At 37.3% G+C, this 25,323-nt stretch overlaps 1 protein-coding gene across 2 annotated transcripts in view; it reads right to left on the reverse strand.

Moving 5' to 3' along the window:
• Positions 1-5,287: 5,287 nt before the first annotated feature.
• The window catches only part of LOC129898762 (helicase protein MOM1-like), a 43,032-nt gene continuing 22,996 nt past the window's right edge, over positions 5,288-25,323 (reverse strand). The window contains exons 11-20 of one of the 2 annotated variants that reach the window (XM_055973425.1): positions 22,678-22,818; positions 22,287-22,595; positions 21,510-21,680; positions 18,069-18,972; positions 17,755-17,933; positions 11,541-11,645; positions 8,040-10,016; positions 7,028-7,675; positions 6,727-6,952; positions 5,288-6,465 (exon numbers count right to left, since the gene is read on the reverse strand). In XM_055973425.1, the coding sequence (XP_055829400.1) occupies positions 5,528-6,465; positions 6,727-6,952; positions 7,028-7,675; positions 8,040-10,016; positions 11,541-11,645; positions 17,755-17,933; positions 18,069-18,972; positions 21,510-21,680; positions 22,287-22,595; positions 22,678-22,818 (5,598 nt within the window). In that variant the 3' untranslated portion in view covers positions 5,288-5,527. Of the gene's footprint in view, positions 6,466-6,726; positions 6,953-7,027; positions 7,676-8,039; positions 10,017-11,540; positions 11,646-17,754; positions 17,934-18,044; positions 18,973-21,509; positions 21,681-22,286; positions 22,596-22,677; positions 22,819-25,323 lie in introns of both variants that reach the window. The other variant, XM_055973424.1, reaches the window with a different exon arrangement.

The raw sequence follows: 25,323 nt of genomic DNA on the forward strand, positions 1-25,323 counted from the left end.
CACACCTCTTAACTGGAGCATCGACACCCTTTCTCTGTACATGTCTAAACCATCTCAGTCTCGCTTCTCTCATCTTTTCTACCACAGATGCCACTCCCACCTTTTCCCGAATAACCTCATGCCTAATCTTATCACTCCTAGTGTGTCCACATATCCATCTCAACATCCTCATCTTCACAACATGCATCTTCTAAATATGAGAGTTCTTTACTAGCCAGCATTCCACTCCATATAATAACTTTGGTCTAATCATCATTCTGTAGAACTTACCTTTAAGTTTATGTGGTACTTTCCTATCACACAAGCCTCCATTTCATGCACGCTGCCCTAATGCGGTGCGTGACATCATCATCGATGTCCCCACTACACTGGATAATGGATCTAAGATATTTAAAGATTTTTGTCTTGTGGATAGGTTGAGTGGCAAGCCTCGCTTTTATGCCTCTTCATCCATCGCAACACTAAATTTGCACTCCAAGTATTCTGTTTTGGTCCTGCCCAATTTGAACCCTTTGGACTCCAGCGGTTGTCTCCAAACCTCCAACCTATCATTAACTTTGTCCCGAGTCTCATCAATCAAAACTATGTCATCCACAAATAGCATACACCATGGAACCTCCTCCTGAATAGACCGTGTCAGCTCATCCATCACCAAGGTAAAAAGAAAAAGACTCAGCACAGATCCCTGATATAGTTCCATCTCAATAGGAAAATGCTCTGAGCCACCTCCCACCATCCTAACTCGAGTCTTGGCTCCTGCATACATATCCTTTTATCACCCCATCGGGACACCTTTAGCCTTCAGACACCTCTAGAGAACATTCCTCGAAATTTTGTTATAAGCCTTCTCAAGGTCAATGAACAACATATGGAGATCTCTTTTTCTTTTTCTAAATTTATCCACCAGTCTCCGCATAAGATGGATTGCTTCAGTAGTCGACCGCCCCGACATGAGTCCAAACTGGTTCTCTGAGATTGACACTTCACTCTCACCCTCATCTCCACCACTCTCTCATAAATCTTCATAGTGTGGCTTAGTAATTTGATATTCCTGTAATTATTACAGTTTTGGATATCACCCTTACTCTTGTACAATGAAACCATAGTACTCCACCTCCATTAATCGGTCATCTACTAAAAGATAGAACCAAAGACTGAAATTAATTGATGGTACAGTAAGGAAGATGACATATAGGACCAAATTGATTCTTGTAAGAGGTGAAAAAAATCGGAAAATATTGTCCGAATAAGCCATGGGCCCACCTTAGATTGTGAGAACAGTTGGAAGACCAAAGATCAAAAGAATTCGAAAAAAGGATACAACAACTAAATGAGCAGGAGAGTGGGCTCACTCAAAAAAAAAAAAGAACTAGAACGACATATAGTAACTGTGGTTCATCAACTCCAATGCAAGAAAATGCAAGGTAACAACCTTTCATGTCTACATATCTCATTGTTGTTACACTTTTAATTTTAACATTTATTGATTGTACCCCTAAGTTCTCAACACAAACATTTTAATATCAGGTTGGTGAAGAAGAACAAGGGGCAATATTGAAGAGAAAAAAGGGAAGAACTGAAGAAAAAATTGAAGAAGTTCAAGATGAAGTCCAAGAACATCTTTATGATGTTAATAGTTCAGCCTCTAGACCAACACAAGAAGAAAACCATTTTATGCCCACATCTAGACTGCCACAACAACACTATGAACCATTTGATCCTGCTAGAAATCCTAAAAGCGATATTGATATAATGCCTCAAGTCATATATGAGATCTCATAAGATTGAAGATGAGGCTAAATCAAAGAAGGCCATCTGAAAATAGAGTGACACTATTAGAGTTGATCATGTTAGAATTAGTGAGCCTACAGATTTGCTTTACTGACCCACTAAGCTTGCTTGAAAAGAAAAAGAAGTTGTCATTAACAATTAGTTGAAAAGAAAAAGAGAGAAGAAGGTGGACAAGTTGAAGACTAAAAGCTAATAGGAGATCCCAGATTTAATATGAATAGGCTAGTGCAAAAATTGAATGCTTTTATTTATGTTTGCTTGAAGTTGGTAGACGCAAAACAATGAATATTTGTGTTTATTTTGGGCTAAATTTGGTAGATGCAAAACAAAGAATGCTTTTTTTTTTTTGGCTTGAAGTTGATATAAAGTTACGAAGTTTGATGAAGTATTAGTGTCCGATTTTTGTCCCGATTTCATGGAGTCTATTTCCAATTTTTTACTTCATGTTTGATGAAAATATTATTTTTCAGCTTTTGTGAAGTCCTTGTTGTGTGCAATTTTCAATTTTTGTGAAAGCACTTTTTCAGTGTTTGAAGTCATTATTATAGATGTGGTGAATGCATGAGTTTCAATTTTTTACTTAGTTATTGTGCAACACTATTGATCAGCGTTGGTCCATATTTTGCAATGCATTAAATGTCCAGTTTTGAGTCCATTTATTCAGATTTTATCTAGCATTTCTGGCCAGATTTTCACACACTATTTTTTAAATTTTGTGTGACATTGATGTCCAAATCTGGACCTATATTGATGTCGAATTTAGATTCACTTCAACCTCATACAACCAAATAAAATATTCACTTCAGCATAAGTACTACAACCTCCTTACAAAATACAAACTTCAACATAAGTACTACAACAAGAATAAACATTCCCTTCATATATTAAGTTTTCCTAAATTAAACAAGGACATGCATTCACTTCATCATCCCTACAACAAACGCAATGAGTTTTCAATTTTTTGATTTTCTTCTCTAAAATCGTTACTTTTTCAACCTCTTGGGCTGAAATAAATTCTCTTTCTTCAATCTTCTTCTCAAAATACTAATTTTGGCAGCCTCTTGGAGATTAACAAAATTCATTTCTTCAAGAAAAAAAATCTCAAATCGTCTTTTTCATGTAGAGTTATAAGGGGAAGTCAGGTCTTTTAATGGGTGGGTGGGTTAGTCACGTTTTGTGTCCTTAGGTTGACGTTCATGTGGCGTTATTATTGACACATTGAATGCCACATATTAGACTGTTAAAAGAGAGGGTAGAAGTGATTCAATAGTTAAAGGAGGAATGTTTTGAATTCAAAAACAAGCAGAAGATATATTTGCTCTATTTCGAAGTTGGAGGGTAGTTTTGACCCTTTTAATATTGTGTGGATTTGTGGTCACGCATCGGCTGTTCACTGGTTTAAATGGGTATTCAACTGGATTGGGTAATTGAAATATAATTTGGGAGAATCCTTTAATTGGATGGTTATTTAAAAAAATTCTTAACGAAGGAGTTAATTTTAACCACAAGAGAATAAATGTGAACATATAGTCAAGTTGAGGGTAAATTTGAACCTTTTACATAAGAAATGGATGTTGAGTGCCGGGATTACAAGTGCATTTACCTAATTCAGGCTTAATACATCGACATCCTTTTAAACTTACCACAATTTTATTTAAAAACTTAAATTAAAATTTGTTCTAAATAAGCATTTAAGATGTTGTTTGGTTTGAATACAAGTTATGATAGAATAATTCATGCTGAGATTATATTTTATTAATTGTTTGGTTTGTGTATTCAAAATAATATGCAAAACATAAATTTTAAGAACAAGTTGTTTGTTTACAAAAATACCTTTCACTTTATTTAGTATTTTTTATATTTTTTTCAAGCTTTAGTTATTCATTCTTAAAAATAAAACTTTCATTTTATTTAGTTTAAATATTTTTGTGTGTGCATTCCCATGATGGCACCATATGAATTTAAAAATAAAAATTTCATTTTATTTAGCTTAAAAATAGAATTTTTATTTTAAATTTGTTAAAGTAAAAGAGATTTATTATTTATATCACTTCATTTCAGCAAATATCACTCTTGAATTCTAAAATATTAAAAATTTCATTTTACTTGATATATAAAATACAAGTTGTCAAGTGACTAAAAGAATATATAATTAAAAATATGTAATTTCGTAGTAGAGAAATCAAAATATAAATAAACATAAGAATTAGTCAAATAAATTCATAACTAAAAATTATGTTTATATAGTGTCATTTTTAAAAATAAAAAAATATGAAGAATTATTATAAACATAAGGAGTAGTGAAGGTAGTGAATGTTATTATATATGGTATAAAAAATAATGTGAATATGTATGAATGTGAAAAGTGATGTATAAAACAAATTTAAAGGGATATTTTTGTCATTTTACCTACTTATTCAGGGATAACTATATCACCCAAGGGAAAGGATAAATTATTAATTCCCCAGGTTTGCCAACCAAACAACAAATCAAGTGTCACCATAATTTAATCTCATGACTATTTGGTGTTATTCTTCACACCAGACTACCCTAAATACATAATAAAGTATTCCTTTTCCTATAAGACACTTTCAAATTAATTTTTGATTTTTTTTACACATGATCTCAAGCATTTATTAGGTAGTTAAATTAACCACTTAAAATATATCATGTTCTTTAAGTGTACACGTGAACTTCAAATAGAATAGACCTGAAGTGTTATGACTTATTGAGTTAAATGCACATAAATAAAGGTGACACATTTTAAATAATTAACTTATCTACGTAATAAACATTTGAATACACATTCAAATATGTTTATCAAAATTTGAACCAAAAATATCAAATAAAAATATTTTATTATGCATTCAAGTGCTCTAGGAATAACCTTAGTTCAAGTTGTCTAAATGAACTGGGGCTATAATGTATCGAGTCTATTCCAATGTATGTTTTAAATATGTCTAGGTCTTAAACGTTAAATGAAATGATTATTTTCATTTTTAGCCAAAAGTGCATATTATATAATGCTGTCAGATTAGTTTCTTAACCTTGGAAACCAATTCTAATAAATTCTTTAGAAGAGACTTCGCAATCCACCATAGAACCGTACCCTGAAATGAAAGACTTCCTTGAGTGGTCTACAGAAATTGAAATAATAGGTTGCCAGTCACGTGGAAGGTCTTCGGGGAGCCAAAAAGCACTCCATACAAGGCCGATCCGATCTTCAGCTCCAGAAACTTAGGGCCTAATTAGAATTTCAATATTTAAAAGTGACAAGTTTGAAGATATATTTCGAGTGAAATACAGATTTACAAAAATATTCAATTTTCAAGTGAAGTTCAAGTCAAAACACAATTTCTGCTCTCACAAACATACCTTTCAACTTCAAGTTCAAAATACTCATTTTTTGCAAGTCCAACTCAAACATCAATCGAATACCTCTTAGCCTGTGTAAACCAAACATCGATATAGAACACAGAACAAACAAGAGAACACATAAACAGATGATATTGCGTCCTATTATTATAATATAGAAAGATTAATTGACCATTTACAGCTGCATTCATGGAATCCCGGAGGAAAAAAATGAAGGGGGAAAGGACATGCAACCCTATTTAATTTTGTCAGGCTTCCTCCTCTTACCTTTCTCTTCCTTACTGGTCTTTTCATAAATTCATTTTTACAAACACGTGATAAGCTGACCCGTGGATGACAAAATACACTTCATTGTCACAGGTCAGTCATCATCAGACACACAGACAACATCAGTTACATTAGTAGCTCCGGCTGAAGAGGTAGAAACTCCCTGTACACTATCCAGTGTTTGAAATTCAGATAGGTCCAATAAATCAAAGTCAGAGTCCACATCTGGTAAAGGTGGCATAATGTTCGGCCTGTTTGCATGAGGCTGGTTCTCCACATTAAAAAGCAGTTCCTGAGCAGAGATAGACTGATTTCGTGCTGCAGGCAACCCACCAATGTCATGCTGCAGAGTCGGATTCCGAGGACTAGAAAGATCTACAGCTACCTGTGGAACCAACGGCGTAGATATCTGATGTTGCGGATGTTGGGATTGGGATGGGGATGGGGATGGGGATGGGGATGGGGATGATGTTGTTAGTAGAGAAGTTAATTGGGGAAGTGAGGGTGATGATGCAGCCATGTAAGTGGATTGGGGGTGATTTTGTATACTATGAGCAAGGGTTGACGGGCTGCTGCCAGAAGACATGGATGAAGGAGTCCTGAAAGGCTGAAGATGTGGGGCTGGAGCACGGATCTCGCTAGCTACCCTAAGATTACCAGTGGAAGGGGTAATTGCACTGATGAGAGGTGGCCTGCCAGGAGTTCCTGCAGAATGTGCTGTTGAACGAGTACCAGCAGCTATCTGCTGAGTAGGTGCAGGTTGGCCAGCTAAAGATAACCCATTAACAGGTGCACACCTTACTGTAGGCTGACAAATCCCACCAGAATATACTGAACGATTAGAGGGGACAGAAGTGTCCTGTCTAACCTGTGCTTGGCTGGCTGAGGACAAACTAGTGACAGGGGAAGCTCTCAAACAAACTGGGACTGAACTTTGTTGGCTAGCTGAAGACGAACCAGTCATAGGAGAAGACCTCAAATTAGGCTGCTGGGATACCTGATGTAGATGCTGCAAATAACTAGAAGGCACAACTACAAAGAACAATAATACTTCAGTACACAATAAAAGATTTTTTTTACTTGAGAAATAACCATCCTGACTTATATAACCTAGCAAAGTTGCAAAAAATAGCACTATCTTTGTATCACCCTGATAATATATGTAATGGAAGACCCCTATAAGGGAATTAAAAATGTACTCCAAGTAAAATCTGGACGTAATTGTCAGTTAAATATTATGACAAGAAAAGTTGACTACTCATTGGAAATGCATAACCAAAATTGATTGCATACCTTGGCGCATGCCTGGGAACCCTGAAGGTTTGAGATTCATGCACTTGCATCTAAAGGCATCTGCCAAAAGCTTATTCATGAGAACTTTGTTCTGATTCACATCAAGTTCTTTCTTCTTCCGAAGAAATGCGGCCTCAGCCTCCTGAAGTTTATGATCATATTTCTTACGGATTTGTGCAATCATTTCCTCTATCTCCTTCTCGCAATCAGATCTCAGACGCAATTTCTGTTCAAAAAGAGAAGAACTTTAAGAATAAAGGACTAGGAGCAAAGAATCACTTAGTACAAAATTGGAATTAACCATGTCCTCAAGAATCTTGGTGCCTTGTTCTCTTTCTTTATGTATCCTTTCCCAATCTTTATGCAGAGGATCAGCATTGAAAGGAAGAGTTGAATTCCAAGTGGCCATTTGATGGTCAGGATGAACTGGTATGTTCCTGGGTCCTTGAACAACGGCAGCATTAGTTTTATATTGCAGGACTGCTGGACTAGGAAGCTCAGCGGAACCTGGCACTTGAACTGGAGTTCCAATATTATGGGAAGACGCACCCTGTTCTGAAATGGGTCGAGGATCCACTCTACTGACTTCTGAGAAATTAGTGATTTCACAGCTCAGAGGTGACATCTCAACATCGACAGATGGACACTCTTCCGAATTACCACCTGCCTGTAAAGGTTCCATCGTCTCCCCATCCAAATGACGAGTAGACCCAAGGTTTGGCATAAAGTTCCTTTCGTCATTATGGATATCATGCGTAATGTCGCTCAGTGGATCATGAGCAGCAAGCGAAAAACCATCCGAAGCTGGCTGCTGTTGCTCAGAACTACTAATTAACACAGCTTCAGAACTGTTGGCTCCATACTGCCCAGCATCAACTTCAACTTGTGTTCCACTCTGATTTTCTGGGAGTGGCATCTCATGAGTGAGTGTTCCATTATATCCTGAAGACTGGAAACATTCATACTGATTTAGCTGATCCAATTTAAGTGCAAAACCATTAATAACAGAACAGCCAATATTTTTCCACAATATATCAGGACAAAATTCATAAAGTTTTTGGAGGGTAGAACTGCAAGTCACCAGACAAAATGGTCCAAATTATCTGTCCTACAGCTTGGAATAAAACTAAGAGATAACTTGCCAATTACTAGCACAAAAATGATCAAAACAGAGCATGTCTTTGCAATTTGAGACATTTTTTCACTTCTCCTAGGAAGAGCATATATAACTGTGCCCAGATTCTGAATATGGACGTTCTACACAATAACACAATACAAACACCATATAAATTTCAAAGACAAAGACCACTTACTTGATTTTGAGGTAAAGAACCACCATCATCAGAACAAAGAGCTGCTGCTACCAAAGGCAAGTCAACTACCAATTTCAGAGGAGAAATTAGGTTTGTATCAGTGGATCTAACTGCATCTCTCGGGTTATCTTCATCATTTCGCAAATGAGAATTATTTTGCGGACTATCATGTTCCGTATTGAATTCTTCAGTAACATTTACTTCTGAATTATCATTCCCCAGAACTACATCAAAACCCGATCCAGATACCTCCGACAAATGCTCTCTAGTTGGATCCTCTAATATAACCTCAGTATGTTCTTCAGGAGGCAGAGGAAACACAGAAACAATTTCCGCTGAACTTCCACCTGAATCATCCACTTCATTAGGCTGCTTGGATCTAGCAACCAATGCTCCAGTGCTAGAGGTGATTTTAACTTGCTCCTCTGTTGCTGGCGTAGTTAAAACATTTGAAGTTTCAATGGGAAGAATATTTGACACATTGGAAGTAGATGCAGGTACATCTGGATCACTTACTTCAGTAGCCTGCTTGGAACTAGCACTTAATGCTCCAATTTCCTCTGAACTACCACCTAAATCACCTATTTCATTAGGCTGGTTGGATTTAGCAACAAACGCACCAGCCATAGACGCGATCTCAAGTTGCTTTTCCATTGCTGGCATTGTTAAAACATTTGATGATTCAACAGGAAGAATATTTGACTCGTCGGAAGTAGATGCAGGTAGATCTGGATCACCTACTTCATTGGGCTGCTTGGATCTAGCACCCAGTGCTCCAATTCCCTCTGAACTACAACCTAAATCATCTCCTTCATTAGGCTCTAACTGATTGGATTTAGCAACCAACACTTCAGCCGTGGACATAATCTCAACTTGCTCCTCCATTGCTGGCATTGTTAAAACATTTGTTGTTTCAATAGTAAGAATATTCGACTCATCATAAGTAGATGCAGGTACATCTGGACCACCCACTTCATTAGACCGCTTGGATAGAGCAACCAATCCTCTCTCGACAGACTTGACCCCAGCTAGGTCCTCTGTAGCTGGAGTTGTTAAAACATTTGTAGATTCAATAGGAAGAATATCCGACTCAACAGAAGTAGATGCAGGTACATCAGACCGCATGTTATCCAAAATATTACCTGCATTCAGTTCCTTAACATGATGGCCAGTTACAGGTTGAACAGTCTTGGGAGAATTGTGCGAGACATTTACATTTTCCTGAGAGCACCCTATGCCATCTATCGGATGAGATCCAACAGCCCTAAAGGAATTTGCTTCGGCCAACCACAAAGAAGCCTTTTGCATTTCCTTGTTCTTCATAGCAGAGTGTTCTACCTCAAGCTCTTTAAGTTTCTGATCCTTGTAGCATTTTAGCTCTTGCATTTTTCTTGAAAATTCAGTTTCTATTGGTTTTTGTCTATCCTTTATTGCAGCATTCTGACCATATATAGACCGAACAACAGCAAACTGTAATCTGTATTCCTGCTCAAGCTCTTCCTTCTTCTTATCCCATACTTTCTGGAATTCTTCAATTTCCTCCTTTTGCTTTTGTACCAGGTTTGACATTCGCCTCTCACATCTACACTGGACCTCCTTAATGAAAGTTTCCCTTTCAATATCTACAAGTTCTTCTTTAGGCTTCACAATGCATTGCCTGTATAATTTTTTGTCTTGCAATCTTTCTTCCATTTGCTTTTGCACATTCGCCTGGGGAGATTCTACAACTTGTGACATGCTTCCTGTTGATGGCTCTTCTGCAATAGATCTGGCAACTAAAAAAGAACAGTTGGAAGAACTTGAAGCATTATCGTTTTGATCCAACCATTGCAGGAACAACTTTTTCAAGGAACGGATCTTCAGACAGACATTGTTTGTCTCTTCTTCGGTGCATCCAAACTTTAAGTGCTGCTTTGCTAGCAAGAAAGTCTCCTCTTTGTCAATCTTTTGCTTTAAGATTGAAGCTGCAACCCAACACTGAGAATTCACAGTAAATGTCAAATAAGAAGAATCAGAGAGACAGTAAAGACGTTTTTTCTTGAAGCAAGAAGCACACTAAGGGTCGTTTGGTGTAGAGACAAGCTGCAGAGATTAATAATGCAGGGATTGTATCGTAGGAACTAGTAATGCAGATTTTGTTATGCAAGGATTAAGATATGTGTATATAGAAAAAGATACAGTTTAATACATGTGAGTTATTTTGGACATATTAGGTGTGTTTTAATTTGTTTATTACTAATCCCTGTATTCCTATTTAAACTTTTTTCCACGCAAAATAAAAGTCCCGTACATAACTTATGCATATTAGCTATGCAGGAAACAAAAACGCCAATCAAACAGTGTATTATTGTATTATTTTTTCATAATCATGGTGACCTGGTCAGCCTGTGCCACCTAGATAATTCCACGGGTTACTTGTCACCTCCCAACCGCACAGGTATCGGGTCGAGAAAGCTTGGATAGGTGGGAAGAAAACATAGTGTTTTTGCCCTGGGATTTGAACTTAAGACTTCAGGGTTCTTATACCATTTCATTTGACCACTTTGCCACAACCTTGGTTGCCCAAAATATGTATCATACATTGTATTACTAATGTGGAGTTTTAAGCAGGTTTTATACTATCTTAGTGATGCAACTAAACGAACCCCAGTATAAGATAAAATTGAATGGTAATTTCATGAATAAGTTAATACTACTTCAAACTAACCAAATAAGACTTGACCTTGCCGTCAGATTAAATTATGTAGGACTACCATGGATCTACAAGACATGATTGAATTCGAGAACATGCATAGTACCAGATTAATCGGATCTCGCAAAACATGATGTTGTATGGACAATGATTTAACGACGACGTTGAGCATTGGAAAAATAGGAAAAAGTAAAACTTGATAGGTCAATTAATATATACTATTGACTCAACAGGTTAGTTGATGTAGAGTGATGACTACACAAATGTAGGATATCAATATGATAGGTCAGCTAAACTGACTGATTTGTCCAAGTGAGGCAATAGAAGCACAAGCCGCAAGTGTGTATCTCGAAGATGAGATTTTCACTGTTGTATTCTTCTTGACGAGAATAGATTTGGGTGGAACGGAGAACACAAAAGACAGACACATAAAGAGATGTGGAAACAGACATCAAACATACAAAAATTGTAAAACTAAAAAAGTTAAAGGAAAACTTTGGTTGAGCAGCCTCCAAGAAGCTACTTAGATTTCTGCCCAGATCATAGAAACTCGATTGAATCTAAAAGCACAAAATTTCTTATCGACTTTATATTAATAAAAGGCTCCTAAATATAAGAATATTGAGCAACATGAAATTTTTTAAAAAAAAATCCTCATTTTTTGGATTCCTAATTATTATGACTTAATTTTTTTACCTGAACTATTAAGATAGTCAATGAAGAGAAAGATCGATTCCACTGAAAAAAATAGAATATTTCAGAAAGATGCAAGAAGAAAGTATGGGTAGTGGAGGCAGAAAGATACTGACCAGAGATAACTGGAAAGCCTGTAAAATTGTTGCAGGTTCCCTACTAACACGATGATTCTCCATGACATATTCCAGAAATTTTCCCACTGTGTGTTTGACAGCATCCTGCATTTAAATTCTGGTCACATGGACTGCAAGCCAAGATTGGGACATAACACCTTGGCTAACGTTATTCTTTAGGGGTATATTATAGTAGAGAGTTTTCACAAATAGGAAATGCCACAAGTATGTCAATCTCCAGAAAAATCATTTTTTTCCAATTTACAAAGAGGGTACTACCAAGTAGTTCGGGGTTGAAGCCTGGTTCACACAAACAATTAGCAGTAAGAAATTAGGTAGGGATCAGAACCTAATTCTTACTATTAAAATTTGTAGATACTAAACAACGCCCAATAAACCACTGTTATAACAATTGAATTACAGGATGAGATGGAAGATTAAAGCAAAAAAGATGGCATATTATTAAAAAGAAAAAACAATTAGAAATCAATAGCATACACTAAGAAAAAGAACCAGGTTGAAAGGCCTCCAATAGAACAATAAGAAATCAAAAGCACTTTGTAAAATTAGCAGCAAACCATAAGATATGTTTAGAAAAGGTAAAGATGAAAAAGAGGCATGCACTCAGACATGAATTTTTAGCCAACTTTCAACATAAAGTCAAATTCTGTCAAGTCCCAACGCGCGCGCGCCGGGAGGGGGGGGGGCTTCTTTTTCCGGTAACCATGGCCAGAACCATATTAATGGGGGATAAAACCATCTTTTACAATGCGGGTTTCAAGTCTAATGAAATCACCAGATGTAAATGTGAGAAATATAGGAGAAGAAAATATTATTGAATTTTGTGTATCTACAATATTACACAGAGACCCTATTTATAGACACTACAATACAATCCTTTACTAAGTAGGATACTATTTACTATTTCTATTCTATTAATATTCATATTCCTATTCTATGTAGGATTGTATATACCTATTCCTATTATAACACTCCCCCTCAAGCTAGTGCATACAAGTCGTATGTACCTAGCTTGTTATAAATATAATTAATACGAGGCAGATAAGGGGCTTAGTGAGATATCTGCAAGTTGATCACTCGACTTCACAAAATTGACAGTCAATCTCAATGTGCTCAATCTTCTCATGAAACACTGGATTTGATGCATAATGCCAGTCAATCTCTTCTCATTAAATATTGGATTTGAGCATAATGTCGATAAAACATAGAGTGATAAATTCCTAAATTGCAATGTTGAACTTCCTAAACCAAGCTTGAGAATATTGTTTCAGACCATAGAGTGACTTACACAATCGACATACAAGGCTACCAAACTCCCCTTAAGCAACAAAATCAGGTGGTTGCTCCATATAGACTTCTTCCAAGAGATCACAGAAAAACATTCTTAATGTCCAACTGATTAAAAGGCCAATGGAGAACAACTACTATAGATAGAAGGCGGGCATGCTATTTTAGCCACGGGAGAAAATATCACTGTAATCCAACCCAAAAATCTGAGTATACCTTCTTCTTCTTCTTTTGGCAAAAGTAAATCTGAAACAAAAAGAAAACAACGCAGGAAAACTCAAATCTCTCGGAAATAATGCAATGGCCGTTGGAAAGTGCTCGAAATTTTGGTATAAAATATATGGAACGTCTTGAAATCAAGAGAAGAGTAGATCTTAAACAAGAAAGTCACCATAAAACTGACCGGAACATGCTCATGCACTAGATTATTAAAAGTGGTCACAATTTGAGAAATAAAATTATATGGATAGGGTTGGAATAATGTCATGACCCTACTAAGAAAGAGAATGATATGGGTAGGATCGGAATAATGGCACGACCCTACTGTTATATGGGTAGGGACGGAATGATGGCACGACCCTACACAAATAAGAAAGTAGTCACCGAAAAGGCGACACGGTGCTACGCAAATCGGATATGAAAAAGTAGTCACCGGAAAGATGGCACGGTGTTACACAAATCAAATATGAGAAAGTAGTCACCGAAAAGATGATATGCTTCTACACAAATAAGATATGAAAAAGAAGTCAATGAAATGATGCACGGTGCTACATAAATCAGATATGAGAAAGTAGTCCCAAAAAATGCACGGTACTATGCAAATTAAATATGAAAAAGTAGTGACGGAGAAGATGCACAGTGCTACTCAAATTAGATATGAGAAAATAGCCACGGAAAAGATACACAGTGACCTCGACTTTTGCTAACATAATCATTAGCCAGACGGGCGGCATATATGGGTAATAGCCGCCCGCCGGCAGCAGAAGCTTTTTTATTCTCTACCAAGATCGTAGAGGCTCTGATACCATGTGAGAAATATAGGAGAAAAACATTATTGAATTGTGTGTCTACATTATTAAACAAAGACCCTATTTATAGACACTACAATACAATTCTTTATCAAGTAGGATATTATTTACAATTTCTATTTCTATTAATATTCCTATTTCTATTCCTACTCTAGGATTGTATATAACTATTCATATTCTAACAATATCGTTTCATGGAATGTTAAGGGGGATGAATAGTGCGACAAAAAGGGTTGTGATATAAAAAATATCTAGAACACTTGGAAGGCAGATGTGGTCTGCTTCAAGGAAACCAAGGTGGAAGGGGAAATCACTGATATAATCAGAGAAGTTTGGAGTAATAGATGGGTTAATTATGCTCTATTGGAGGCCAGTGAGACTAGAGGAGGCATAGTCACAATGTGGAACAAGAGAGCATGGGAGGGGGAAATTAGCAGTGTCGGTATGAACTCTGTCACATGCAGCTTCATAGGGAAGTGCCAAGATTTCAATTGGCATCTCACAGGAGTCTATGCTCCAAATGATAAAGAGAAGAGGGAAGAGACTTGGTGGGAGATTGGAGCAGCCAGAGGGTTACTCTCAGTCTCACGACCTTGGGTCCTTTGTGGAGACTTCAACACAGTTAGATACCATTCAGAGAAGAAAAATGCAGCAGAATTAACAAAGGCATGATAGACTTTTCAGACTTCATTGAAGACTCAAAATTGGTGGACATTGAGTTATACGGGGGGGGGGGGGGGGAGGGGGGGTAGAACAGATACCGGAGCATAGAACATTAGAGACCGGAGAACAACAAAAAAATTAGCTCTCAATATGGAGTTTGAAGACAAAGCTAAAAGAAAGGAGATTGCTTGAAGACAAAGGTCCAGGGCAACATGGTTAAAGCAGGTGGGATAGGAACAGGTTCTTCCACTAGGTGCCCTCTACAACACTCAGTCCCCTTTCAACAATCTAACTGGGGAAAAAGATACTGCAATATGGAAGTTAGGCAACAAAGGAGTCTTCTCTGTAAATTCAGCATACAGTAATTTCACCACTTCAAACAATAGGATGGATCAGTGGCTATGGAAGATGATATAGGTACTAAAATTCCATATAAGGCCAATTGCTTCACTTGAAAACATGAAGAAGAGGAAGTACCAATTGTGCTCCAGATGCTATCTATGTGAAGAACAGAGACAGTTAACCATCTCTTTTTACACTGTAAATGTGCAGACCAGCTATGGAGATTATTCATATGTCTGAGGAAAATAACTTGGGTGAAACCAAGGAATATAGAAGGAGTGTTGAAGTGTTGGATTAGAGTTGGTAATGCCACGGAAAAGGAGGTGAGACAGAAGAGTGTCCCATATGGTGGACAGTGTGGAAAGAAAGAAATCAAAGACGTTTTGAGGGGAAGCAGAGCAATTTACAGAATTTTAAGATGAATTGCCTGGCTTTGTATTACTTTTGGTGTGAACAAAAAGTGCCAGGACAGACAAAATATTTTTAATGTTTTAGACTATTTGTAACAAAAAAGGCAAATAGGTTTCCAAGATTGTAATACTTTTGGAAGAGGGACTACACTTTGATGTAGTATACCTGTGGATATTTAGATGAAAAAGTTGCCATTTCTCAAAAAAAAAAAAAAATAGCAGCAAAATCTTCAGATAATAGAAGAACAGGAAAATAAAACCTTAAATGTTCCTAAACTATTGGAGATCTACACAATTCACAAATTTGGGGAATAAAACACAAACATAAAAGTTGTCGTCCTTTATCACAAAGGCAGCAATACAAGAAGTTCAAATAGCAAACTAAGTGCCCTTGATTATTTTTGTAGAAACAATTTTACCTCTTTTATGGGAAGCTGAGCTAGTTTACCGGCTAATTTTGAAGGATAGCTTTAAAAAAATGGATGCTGCAAGCGTTAGAAGAAAGAGCTATAGCAGCACACTGACCCATTATGTGTAGAATTCCAAAGATGAAAATGAATATGCATATTGCTCATGTATTCCTGATTCTTTGTTATTTAACTTAAAAGCTACTAAATCAAAGGTATGAAAAGCTATTTCACAGCCGTCATACACATATATTCTAGATAGAACAATCAAATCAACGATGCCTTTTCTCATGCTATGCATGTTCTATACCATTTGGTGAGCTGGGAAACAGTTACGACGACTAAGCGTAGGGGTGGATTAGGAGTTACAGATTTGAAGGTTTTCAATAAAGCATTATTAGGGAAATGGTTATGGAGAGTTGGGATGAGGAAGATGCTTTTTTGTAAGAGATCATAGCGGAAAAATATGGGGTCTTGGAAGGGATTTGGAGAACTAAAAGCATCACTATGCCTTATAGATGCAGATTATGGAGGCACATTTTAAGGGGATGGGAGGAGTTTAGTGACAATGTGTCTTTTAGGGTAGAGGGATGGGAGGAAGGTATGTTTCTGGGAGCATAGGTAGTGTGGGGACTATACTCAAAGATATCATTCCCAGATATTTTCAGAATTTCTTGCCAAAAGGAATCCACAGTCCAAAGAATTTGAAAGCTACAAGATGAAGATGTTTTTTGGGGACCTGAGCTTTAGGAGGAATTTTCAAGAGCGGGAAGCGACAAGAGTTCCAAAGCTTGATTGATTTACTTCACAAACAAAGTGCCCCATGAACCATAACATATGGAGGTTGGGGTGGGGAACAATAGTATCTTCTCTGTCAAAACTTTTTATGAAAAGCTACTAATTAGGAAGAGGTTACTTTTCCACATAATTCGGTGCCCTGAGGTACCAAGGAAGGTGTGTTTCTTCACTTGGCTAGCAACAAGTGTTACCTTGATGGTGTTTTCTGTATAAGGAAAGTAGACCACGTCCTGATTCATTGTCGGGTTGCTTTCGAGGTTATGGTGGGAAATCCTAACATGGTTTGGAATTTATTGCGTGATGTCAGGCATTGTGAAGGGATTGATATTTAGCTGGAAATACGGAAGAAGGAGAAGAGGAAGGGCTTGGAGTGTTGCCCCACTTGCACTGATGTGGGTTGTTTGGAGGGAAAGAAATAGGAGAGCTTTTGAGCTGGAGATGACTTTTGTAAAGTTGAGGAGTAGTCTCTTATCCCTTATTTCTTTTTGGTGCACCCACGAGGTTCCTTGTTGAATAGAAGATTGGTATCGGTCATCAAACAAAAAAAAAATAAGAAGACTGGGCGTCTTTCATAGAAAACCATCTTTTATTGTAGGTTTTCTATTTTGGGGGGGTATACCTCTTGTATGTGGGCTCTTCCCATTTTAGTGAAATTTATTTACCCTATCCCAGAAAAGATTTTCTATACCATTTACCAATGTGAATGACTCTCTTCTTTTTGGCGAATTGACTAGGGCAGTTCACCCTCGCCAAGGCAGAGGGATGGAGGTCTTATCAACCATACTAGGTTTCCCAAGCTTGGACAGGTTTGGATGTACGAGTATTGCAGCTAGGACGTTGTGGTGCTCACTGTTGTGACAAAAATTGCAGAATAATTTATCCACTTTAAGAAGTTTAATAAAGGAAAAGACGCCAATTCAGGGGCAATCACAAGACCAGGATCTCATACATATAAAGACTAAACCTTTGACAGGTTAATATCATACTTATTCACTAGAAGCTATCAACAAATGCATACAACTCTTTCACCATGAATATGAAAGGTATATTTTCCTAACATGAAGAACTTTATCTTTTAAACGTAACACATGTTCATAGATTCAGAAGCCCTCCCAAAACCCACTCATTATGATTAATCTGGACAAGCGAAGATTGCTAATTTACCTTCACTGTTCATCAAAGCACCTGTAAACTCACCAAAGACAACTACAACTAAAAAATTAAAACTTTTGAGAAAGGGCAGGCAGGAAATGAATACCGAAAGTTTAAGCACTTCAAACAGTTTTGCAAACTCAGCTTTCAGATGGATATGAAGGCTTTTCTGCTCATTGTACAGTATTCTCCCTTCTTCAGGCCTAACAAGTTTTGCCTCGTGCAACAGATTAGACGGAGACCTAGAAACATGCTCCCCACCAATATCATCATTTTCATGAGCACCTGGATCCAACTAAGAATTAGCAGCTGATATTTCTCGACACATTTATGCATATGAAACAACAAACAAACTCTAACAGGAAATATATTGAAAATAGCTTATTGAAGGGATACCTCCTTTGGAGGCTGCAACTTCACCTCTTCCAGGTAAAGAGTGATTGGGGATTGCATCCACACTACGGTTTACCACCTTCCTGCGCTTCTTTCCTGCTTCATCATTACCATTAGGTGGATCTGGTGATTCATCAAAGTATTGAACTCTCTTTCTGTTCCTTGGGGTTGCTCTGCTTAAATTTCTCCACTCTGGATTTCTTCCTTCCAACAGTCCTCTCCAAAAAACTTGAGGTTCTACTCCAATTTTCAACTCCATTTTTTCCTCACCAAGCAGCAGGATATTAGCATTGTAAGTTCCCATGCTCATTTGAACTTTTGAAATAATGGAATGACATATGTCCTTGTCGTCAGAGCTTTTAGAAATTATTGCAGAAAACTCACTAATAACAGCATTTAAAAGCGACTTCCCTGATGAGTTATTTGAAATTGAGGTTGGAATGCCTCCAGAGTGGTACTCATCCAATCTACTGAACAAATTTGAGGCTCCCCACATAAGGGTGTTATTGGGGCTCCGACTTATGCTGCTATGCAAGTTACTATCATGATTCAGGTCCTGTTTAGCAAGGACAAGGGCTCTTTCTTCTACGGTAAAACATGAATACAGTCTGAAAACACTGATATATTTAGACTCTGAATCTATGGATAACTTTTGGAGTTGTCTCAAATCATTAGCAGGATTTGTCTCACTATCATATATAATAACACTATCAACTGACAGCAGTTTAATGCTTGGATGGCAAACACGATTCTCTAGTAAAAGAACAAAGCGCCCACTTTCCTTGTTGTTAAACCTGTGAAGCGAAGCTTGTCTCTTGGACATAACAACACCTGTCTCAACTCTTTCATAAGAATCTTCACCAAATCTTTGGCGCAGAAAATCATCCAGAATATCCCCAATAGATGCCCCCGAGCCGGAGCCAACAATAGACTGCATTCAAGGAGGAGGATTTTGACAATCAGGTGAAGAAATTGAAGAGAAAGCAACAAAACACTTCCACAGAACTTCAGACATCATAATGATGTGTCCTAATGTATGTCTATCAGAGTGTGTGTGTGTGTGCGTGTGCGTGTGTTTTACATATACAGAATGCTGGTGTCCTGATGTATGTTTGTAGGTGTGCGTGACACATATATATTACGTACTGGTCCACTTCTTCCCATCTACCTAACCTTTGGCAGACACAGTTACCCCATACTTGAGTTAGTGGGAAATAGAGGTGCAGCCAACTGGCCCAAACACCATCCCCACCCACCCACCCCCAAAAAAAAAAAAAATATATATATATATATATATTAACCATTAGTGCAATAAAGCAACCACTATGCTTGACGGTACACATGGGATGGCTGCCCACTAACATGCCTGTTCAAGTATGATAAGAAAATGAATTTTAGGTTTAACTCAACCTCAAAAGCTAACTCATGAGGTGAGAATTGACCAAGACCACATACGGAAATAACAATGCATTCCGTCAACTAATGAGGGACACTCAAAACACCCCATACGCCCAAAGAACTGGGTCAAAAGATTCCCAAAATCATAAAGGAAACAACAATCCAATTCTCTCAATCAAATGTAGGACATCCTAACAAAGTGGACTTGTTCTTATTTAGGCCAGAGAGATTTTCAGATGGCACATCTAAACTTATAGGCAAGTAAAGAGGTCATTAAAGATAGAATTAGTCCTAAATAGACTCAAAAGAATCTAGCAGACAAATATATAGGAGAAACAATATGATGATTCAGGAAATTGCACAAAGGAGGACAGTCTACATTTTTTTTTCTCATAGATAATTAGTAAGTTAACTTTAGCATCTAAAGACAAGCCCAGAGAGCAACCCTACAACTGCTTAAGGTACAACAACAACAACAAACTACCCAGTGTAATCCCACAAAGTGGGTCTGGGGAGGATAGAGTGTAGGCAAGCCATACCCCTACCTCAGAGGTAGAGAAGTTGTTTCCGATAGACCATCGGCTCAAGAAAAAACAACAAATAGTAGTGGAAGTACAAGAAAGAAAATATAGTAACAAAAACAACAAATAATAACAGAACAATACTACAACAAAATTATACAATAGTCGAAATACAAGAAACAACACACAGTAATAGAACCAAAAGACAAGAAACTACAAAACTAATACTACGACTACTAGTATGGACAAACAATAGGAAAATGCACTCCTACCTACTAACCTTCTATCATAATTTGTGTCCTCCATAACCTCCTATCTAAGGTCAAGTTCACAGTAAGCTAAAACTGCACCATGCTCAGTCTAATCACCTCTCCCCAAAACTTCTTCGGTCTACGTCTACCTCTCATGAAACCATCCATAGCCAACATCTCACACCTCCTCACTGGAACATCCGTGCATCTACTCATCACATGCCTGAACCATCTCAACCTCACCTCCCGCATCTTTTCCTCCACTAAAGTCACTCCCACCTTGTCTCGGATATCCTCATCTCTAATCCTACATCTCCTAAAATCCGCTTTCAATGGAATACCCGATTCAAAGGCATTACTAGGAGAGAAAAAATGAAATGACATGTGAAACTTTCGCCACCGCGCATTTAATTGCTGGTTGTAAGGGCAATTTTGGTACTTCACATATATTTAGCTTATGTGTCAAAAGGCTTCATTTATTTCTTGAACTCCGTGTCCAATCAAACACAGAGTATATTGCTTCATTAAGTTGAAAGTTCATTGTTTTATAGTTTTAAGATTCATAAGTCAAATGGACCAGTTATTCCTGTGATGAAAGGAAAAATTCAAACATACTTTCATCTTATTCCTGACATTTGTCAAATAGATACTTTATTAAATCTTCATGAAATAAGGTAAAACAGAACAATTAACTGAACTATTATATAAGCATCTAGAAGTTGGTGATGAATTTGAACAAAATGTTATTGTTGCTAAAGATAATATCTCTAGATATGCCCATATACTTATGAATGGTTTCAATAATTTACTTATGATAACATGATTTAGCAAACATAACTTAACACAGAAGATAAGGTGCATGAAAATTTCAAAAAAAATCAATTGCATTTAGTTACCACGCCCAGTTCAGCCTGCTTAAAATGGTTCAGTGGTTCGACTTTCGAGCCGGGCCCATCAAAATTTATTAGTAGGACGAACCCGCAACTGTCCCTTAATGAAGTTAACAGGACCAGCCCATGACATGCAGTTCAAAATATAAATGGGCTGGATTGCCTAGTTGTCTGGATTATGTATAATTCACATTAGTCTAGCCTATGTGGTTATTGTTCTAATTTTTATTTGTTATTCCTATCCCTTAAATTCCGCATCTCAATATACTCAACCAACCATCTTTAAATGGTTGTGAGATGCTACAGACGAGATGAGTCTATCTTCCTACTTGATCCATTCTATACAGGAACTCAAATATTACTCCAACAATAAACAGTTAGTTCTAAGACAGTACTGGAAATACATACCTGAAAAAGGATAACCACTCTATGCTGTCGGAGTCTCATCTCCGCAAGCATCTTGTCAAGGAATTGTAGTTTTCCACTTGCTTTTATTCCTACTTCCAGCATTTCAGCAGGAGAAAGCCCTTTATTGAAGGGTTGCAGCAATGGATCCAGAATATATGGATGATCACAACACTACAAACAAAAGCAAGCACATATAATTCAGAGAACTATTAATATAGCAGTGGCTTTCATTGACTTCTGACAACGAGGATGAACATTAAAAGTTAATATTGTCTATGGCAAAGGAACACCAATAGTTCAATGTAAATCCTAATTTCAAAACAGTGCTGTCACTTTCATTGTCCCACTAAGCTAGTTTTTTTATGACATTAGTATCCGAGCATGCTTACGTGCACCTCGACTATTCCACTGGATACCTGCTACCTTCCACTAGCACAGGTACTAGGTAACTCTGCCTTCCACCTTCCGGGATTACACTGACGGAAAAAAGCCAACTAGTACTTTTTGCCTCCTCCACTATAATTTGAACCTAAGACCTCATGATTCTCCTCTCACTTCATTGACCACTACGCCTCACCCTTGGATGCCACTAAGCTAGTTAGTTAATTATCGGCAAGATAAATATTTTTGTTCAGAAGCTCAGTTTTTCTCAATGTTCAATGCCGCAAGAACCAATCACCTTTGCCATCTCCAAGAGAAAACAGAACAAAGAAAAAGGGTAACAGCACTACCATCATCTATATATGCAAAAATGTCAAATGAAATGACACACCTAACCTTTCGCACAGAGAGAAGAATATCACGGAGAGTCCCAACAGGATCACTCTTAGTGAAAGTGCGAAGAGCATTAGAATTTGTGAGTAATGTAGCACAATACTGCTCAAGCTGCATGTCAGAAATCTGAACAGGAACCCAATACTCCACAAACTTGGAAGATTCAGGCTTACTGCAAGGTGCAGTGACCTTTGTGACTCTCTTCAGTTTCCCAAGATGATCGTTGAAGTCAGATTCCACGCCACCAGTCTTGTCCAGACCAAATTTACATTCGAGCAATGAGAGTAGATTAAGGTACTCATATGAGGTGATCTGTTAAAATTAGAGGGTCTTGTAAGGATGATGTATTAGATGAAAGCAGTTCTTAAGGAAAGAGGCAAGATATGGAAGATACCTTCATTGGACCATTAAAAAGAAGCACCCTTACACCAGTAGCAAGAATTTTGATTTGCTCCACACGAGCAGAAATTCCTACATTTTGGCAGTCATCAATAATAGCGACTTCCCAACTCAAGCCGCTCAATATTTCTACATCCTGCAGAAATAAGAGAGAATAAGAAACACGGCTACAGAGCTTTGAAGCAGTAATTTCCAATTTTGGGGGAAACAGAAGAATTAACAACTTCCCATTCTTTGGGGAATCAAATGAAAAATCTAATCAGCAACAAGAAATACAATCTGAATCCAAATCATAAAAGAGAAACTTTAGTGCTGAATTCGAAACATCATGTGTGAATGACTTCTGCAAGTTTCATTTTCAGGCCGAGACCTAGGAAGTTCATCAGCTATCAGGAAATATAGTTTCCTTTTTCTTTAAAGTAAGGCCATCAGGACTACAGTTACAACTAAATAATTAGATGAAACTCAAAACACAAAATGTTTGTGGCACAACTGGAAAAAACTAAACAGCATTTTACAAGTTTCACCTCCTCTCCTAACACAATATTCTAACCAACTAATCAATCTCTGTCTATATGATGTCTATCAATGTCAGAATCTCTAATCCCTAACATACAGGTTGTGTTTATACCACCTTATCCATCAACATACTTCTGGGCAAACCAATGGCCCACCATCTCCCAGGACTTAATCCACCTGCTGCATCAATCTCGAGTGCAGACAGCTCAGCAACCACATGATAGTGTAGGAACAACCATCCATAGCCTACTGCTAGACCCACCAGTTTCTACCCCCACCCCCCACCTACCCACACACACAAAACCCCCAAACAAGAAGAGGAAATAGTTGTGATGCAGGAAAACGCCCCAATTTAGAATGCATAAGAAGTGGAACTTCCCTTGATGAAGTGAAGAAACTTAGGATGGATGAGAATGACGACTTCTCTTGTTAAACCAGTGAAAATCCACACCAAAAGGTTCTAAAAAGATCTACCAAGGATTTCTTGTCAATAAGTTCAGAGCATGAAGCATAGAACAACACCTGAATTAGGATCTTGGAATATATTAAAGATGAGAACAGGCTAAGGAGCGCAAAATACAGAATAAAGAACTACTCTACGTGCAGAAGAGGAGGAAGAACTATTACCTAAGGGTGCTTGTTCTTGAACTATTCCCTTATCAGAAATCATCAGTATCAGAGAGTAATGTTTGGCCTCTCAACTAAGTCAACAACACACTGAAAACCCGTTTGAATAATGCCATTAAAGCCTTCTGGCTACAATATTACAAGGGAATGAGCAAAAGACAACTTTTAGAAACTATTTATAAACTCTAAAGCCACACACCAAAGGACAGAATGACAACATTCCAAGTTTCTTTCACATAAAGAAGAAAAATTGCACTGTTTGGCACCAAAGGAATTCAATGCAATACAACGGTAGTATGGCAGAAAACCTTTTCAAACTGAACAACAACAACATAGCCACTGAAATCCCACAAAGTGAGGTCTGGGGAAGGTAGAGTGTGCGTAGTCCTTACCACTACCTCTCCGAGGTACAGAGGTTGTTTCCGAAAGACCCTCAGCTCAAGCAAATCAAAGCACTAATTAAACCAAAAAAAGGTAGTGGAGAGAAACATGACAACTAATAGTACAGCAGTGTGCCTTTTCAAACTGAAACATTACATAATTATCACAAAAAGAAAAGACATTTAGGTTACTCAAAAAGAAGATTTGCCAACTCAGAGAGATCCCAAAACTGAATTGGAAGTAACTAGCTTGCGGACTAATTCCTGCATAACTTTAACATAACTATCAACCAGAAACATAAGAAAGTCTAAATAAATTTATTTAAAAAAAAAAAAAAAAGTTGCTTGGATACTAAGGGTGACCTTTGAGTTCAAAGGCAGCAACCAATGCTAAAAAGTATAAAAAAGCTTGCACGAGAAGAAACCAAGAGTGACACTAGAAACACCAAAGCTCCATTTGCATTAACACAGTTAATACACATATTCTTTTGATTATTAACACATATTCTTGCATCCCTCCTTTTTCTTGTGGGATTTCACTGGGTATGTTGTTGTTGTTGTTGTAAGATCTTAATCTGAATAAAAAGGATTATAGAGGTAGCTCTCTACTACAAGTCCCACATTTACATTATGACAGGTTGGGAGGAATAGGTAAGAAAGAAAATGCATTTCTTCATTAACATATACTTGCTCATTGTTTGCCTTTCTTCTTTTTTTTTTTAATCGAGTAGACATTGTTTCCTTTCTTTTACATCATCACAAACTGACCCCAAATATTAGGTGAAATCCTATTCTTTGAAAACAAATAGTCATGCATTATCCACAAAGCATCATATACAAGTGTTAGTGAAATTTTATCACATTGCTTGGGATTTATAAGTTGCTTCCAGATAAAATTTAATGGTAAAATTAGCCAAAGGAGGAATTTTTTATTCAGAATCACAAGAATCATGCAAGTGCACAAGCTTCTAGGAGATAGTTTAAAGTTTTTGAGGAGAAGCATGTCTGCATGAATACAGGTCAATTTCCAATAGCTTCCGGCTTTCATCCTCTGAGAAACATGAATCCTCAAGAAATTGGGAACTAAAAATAATGACCAACTAAATAGGATATAA

Source organism: Solanum dulcamara, chromosome 8 (genome assembly GCF_947179165.1).
Source record: "Solanum dulcamara chromosome 8, daSolDulc1.2, whole genome shotgun sequence".
NCBI lineage: Eukaryota > Viridiplantae > Streptophyta > Magnoliopsida > Solanales > Solanaceae > Solanum > Solanum dulcamara.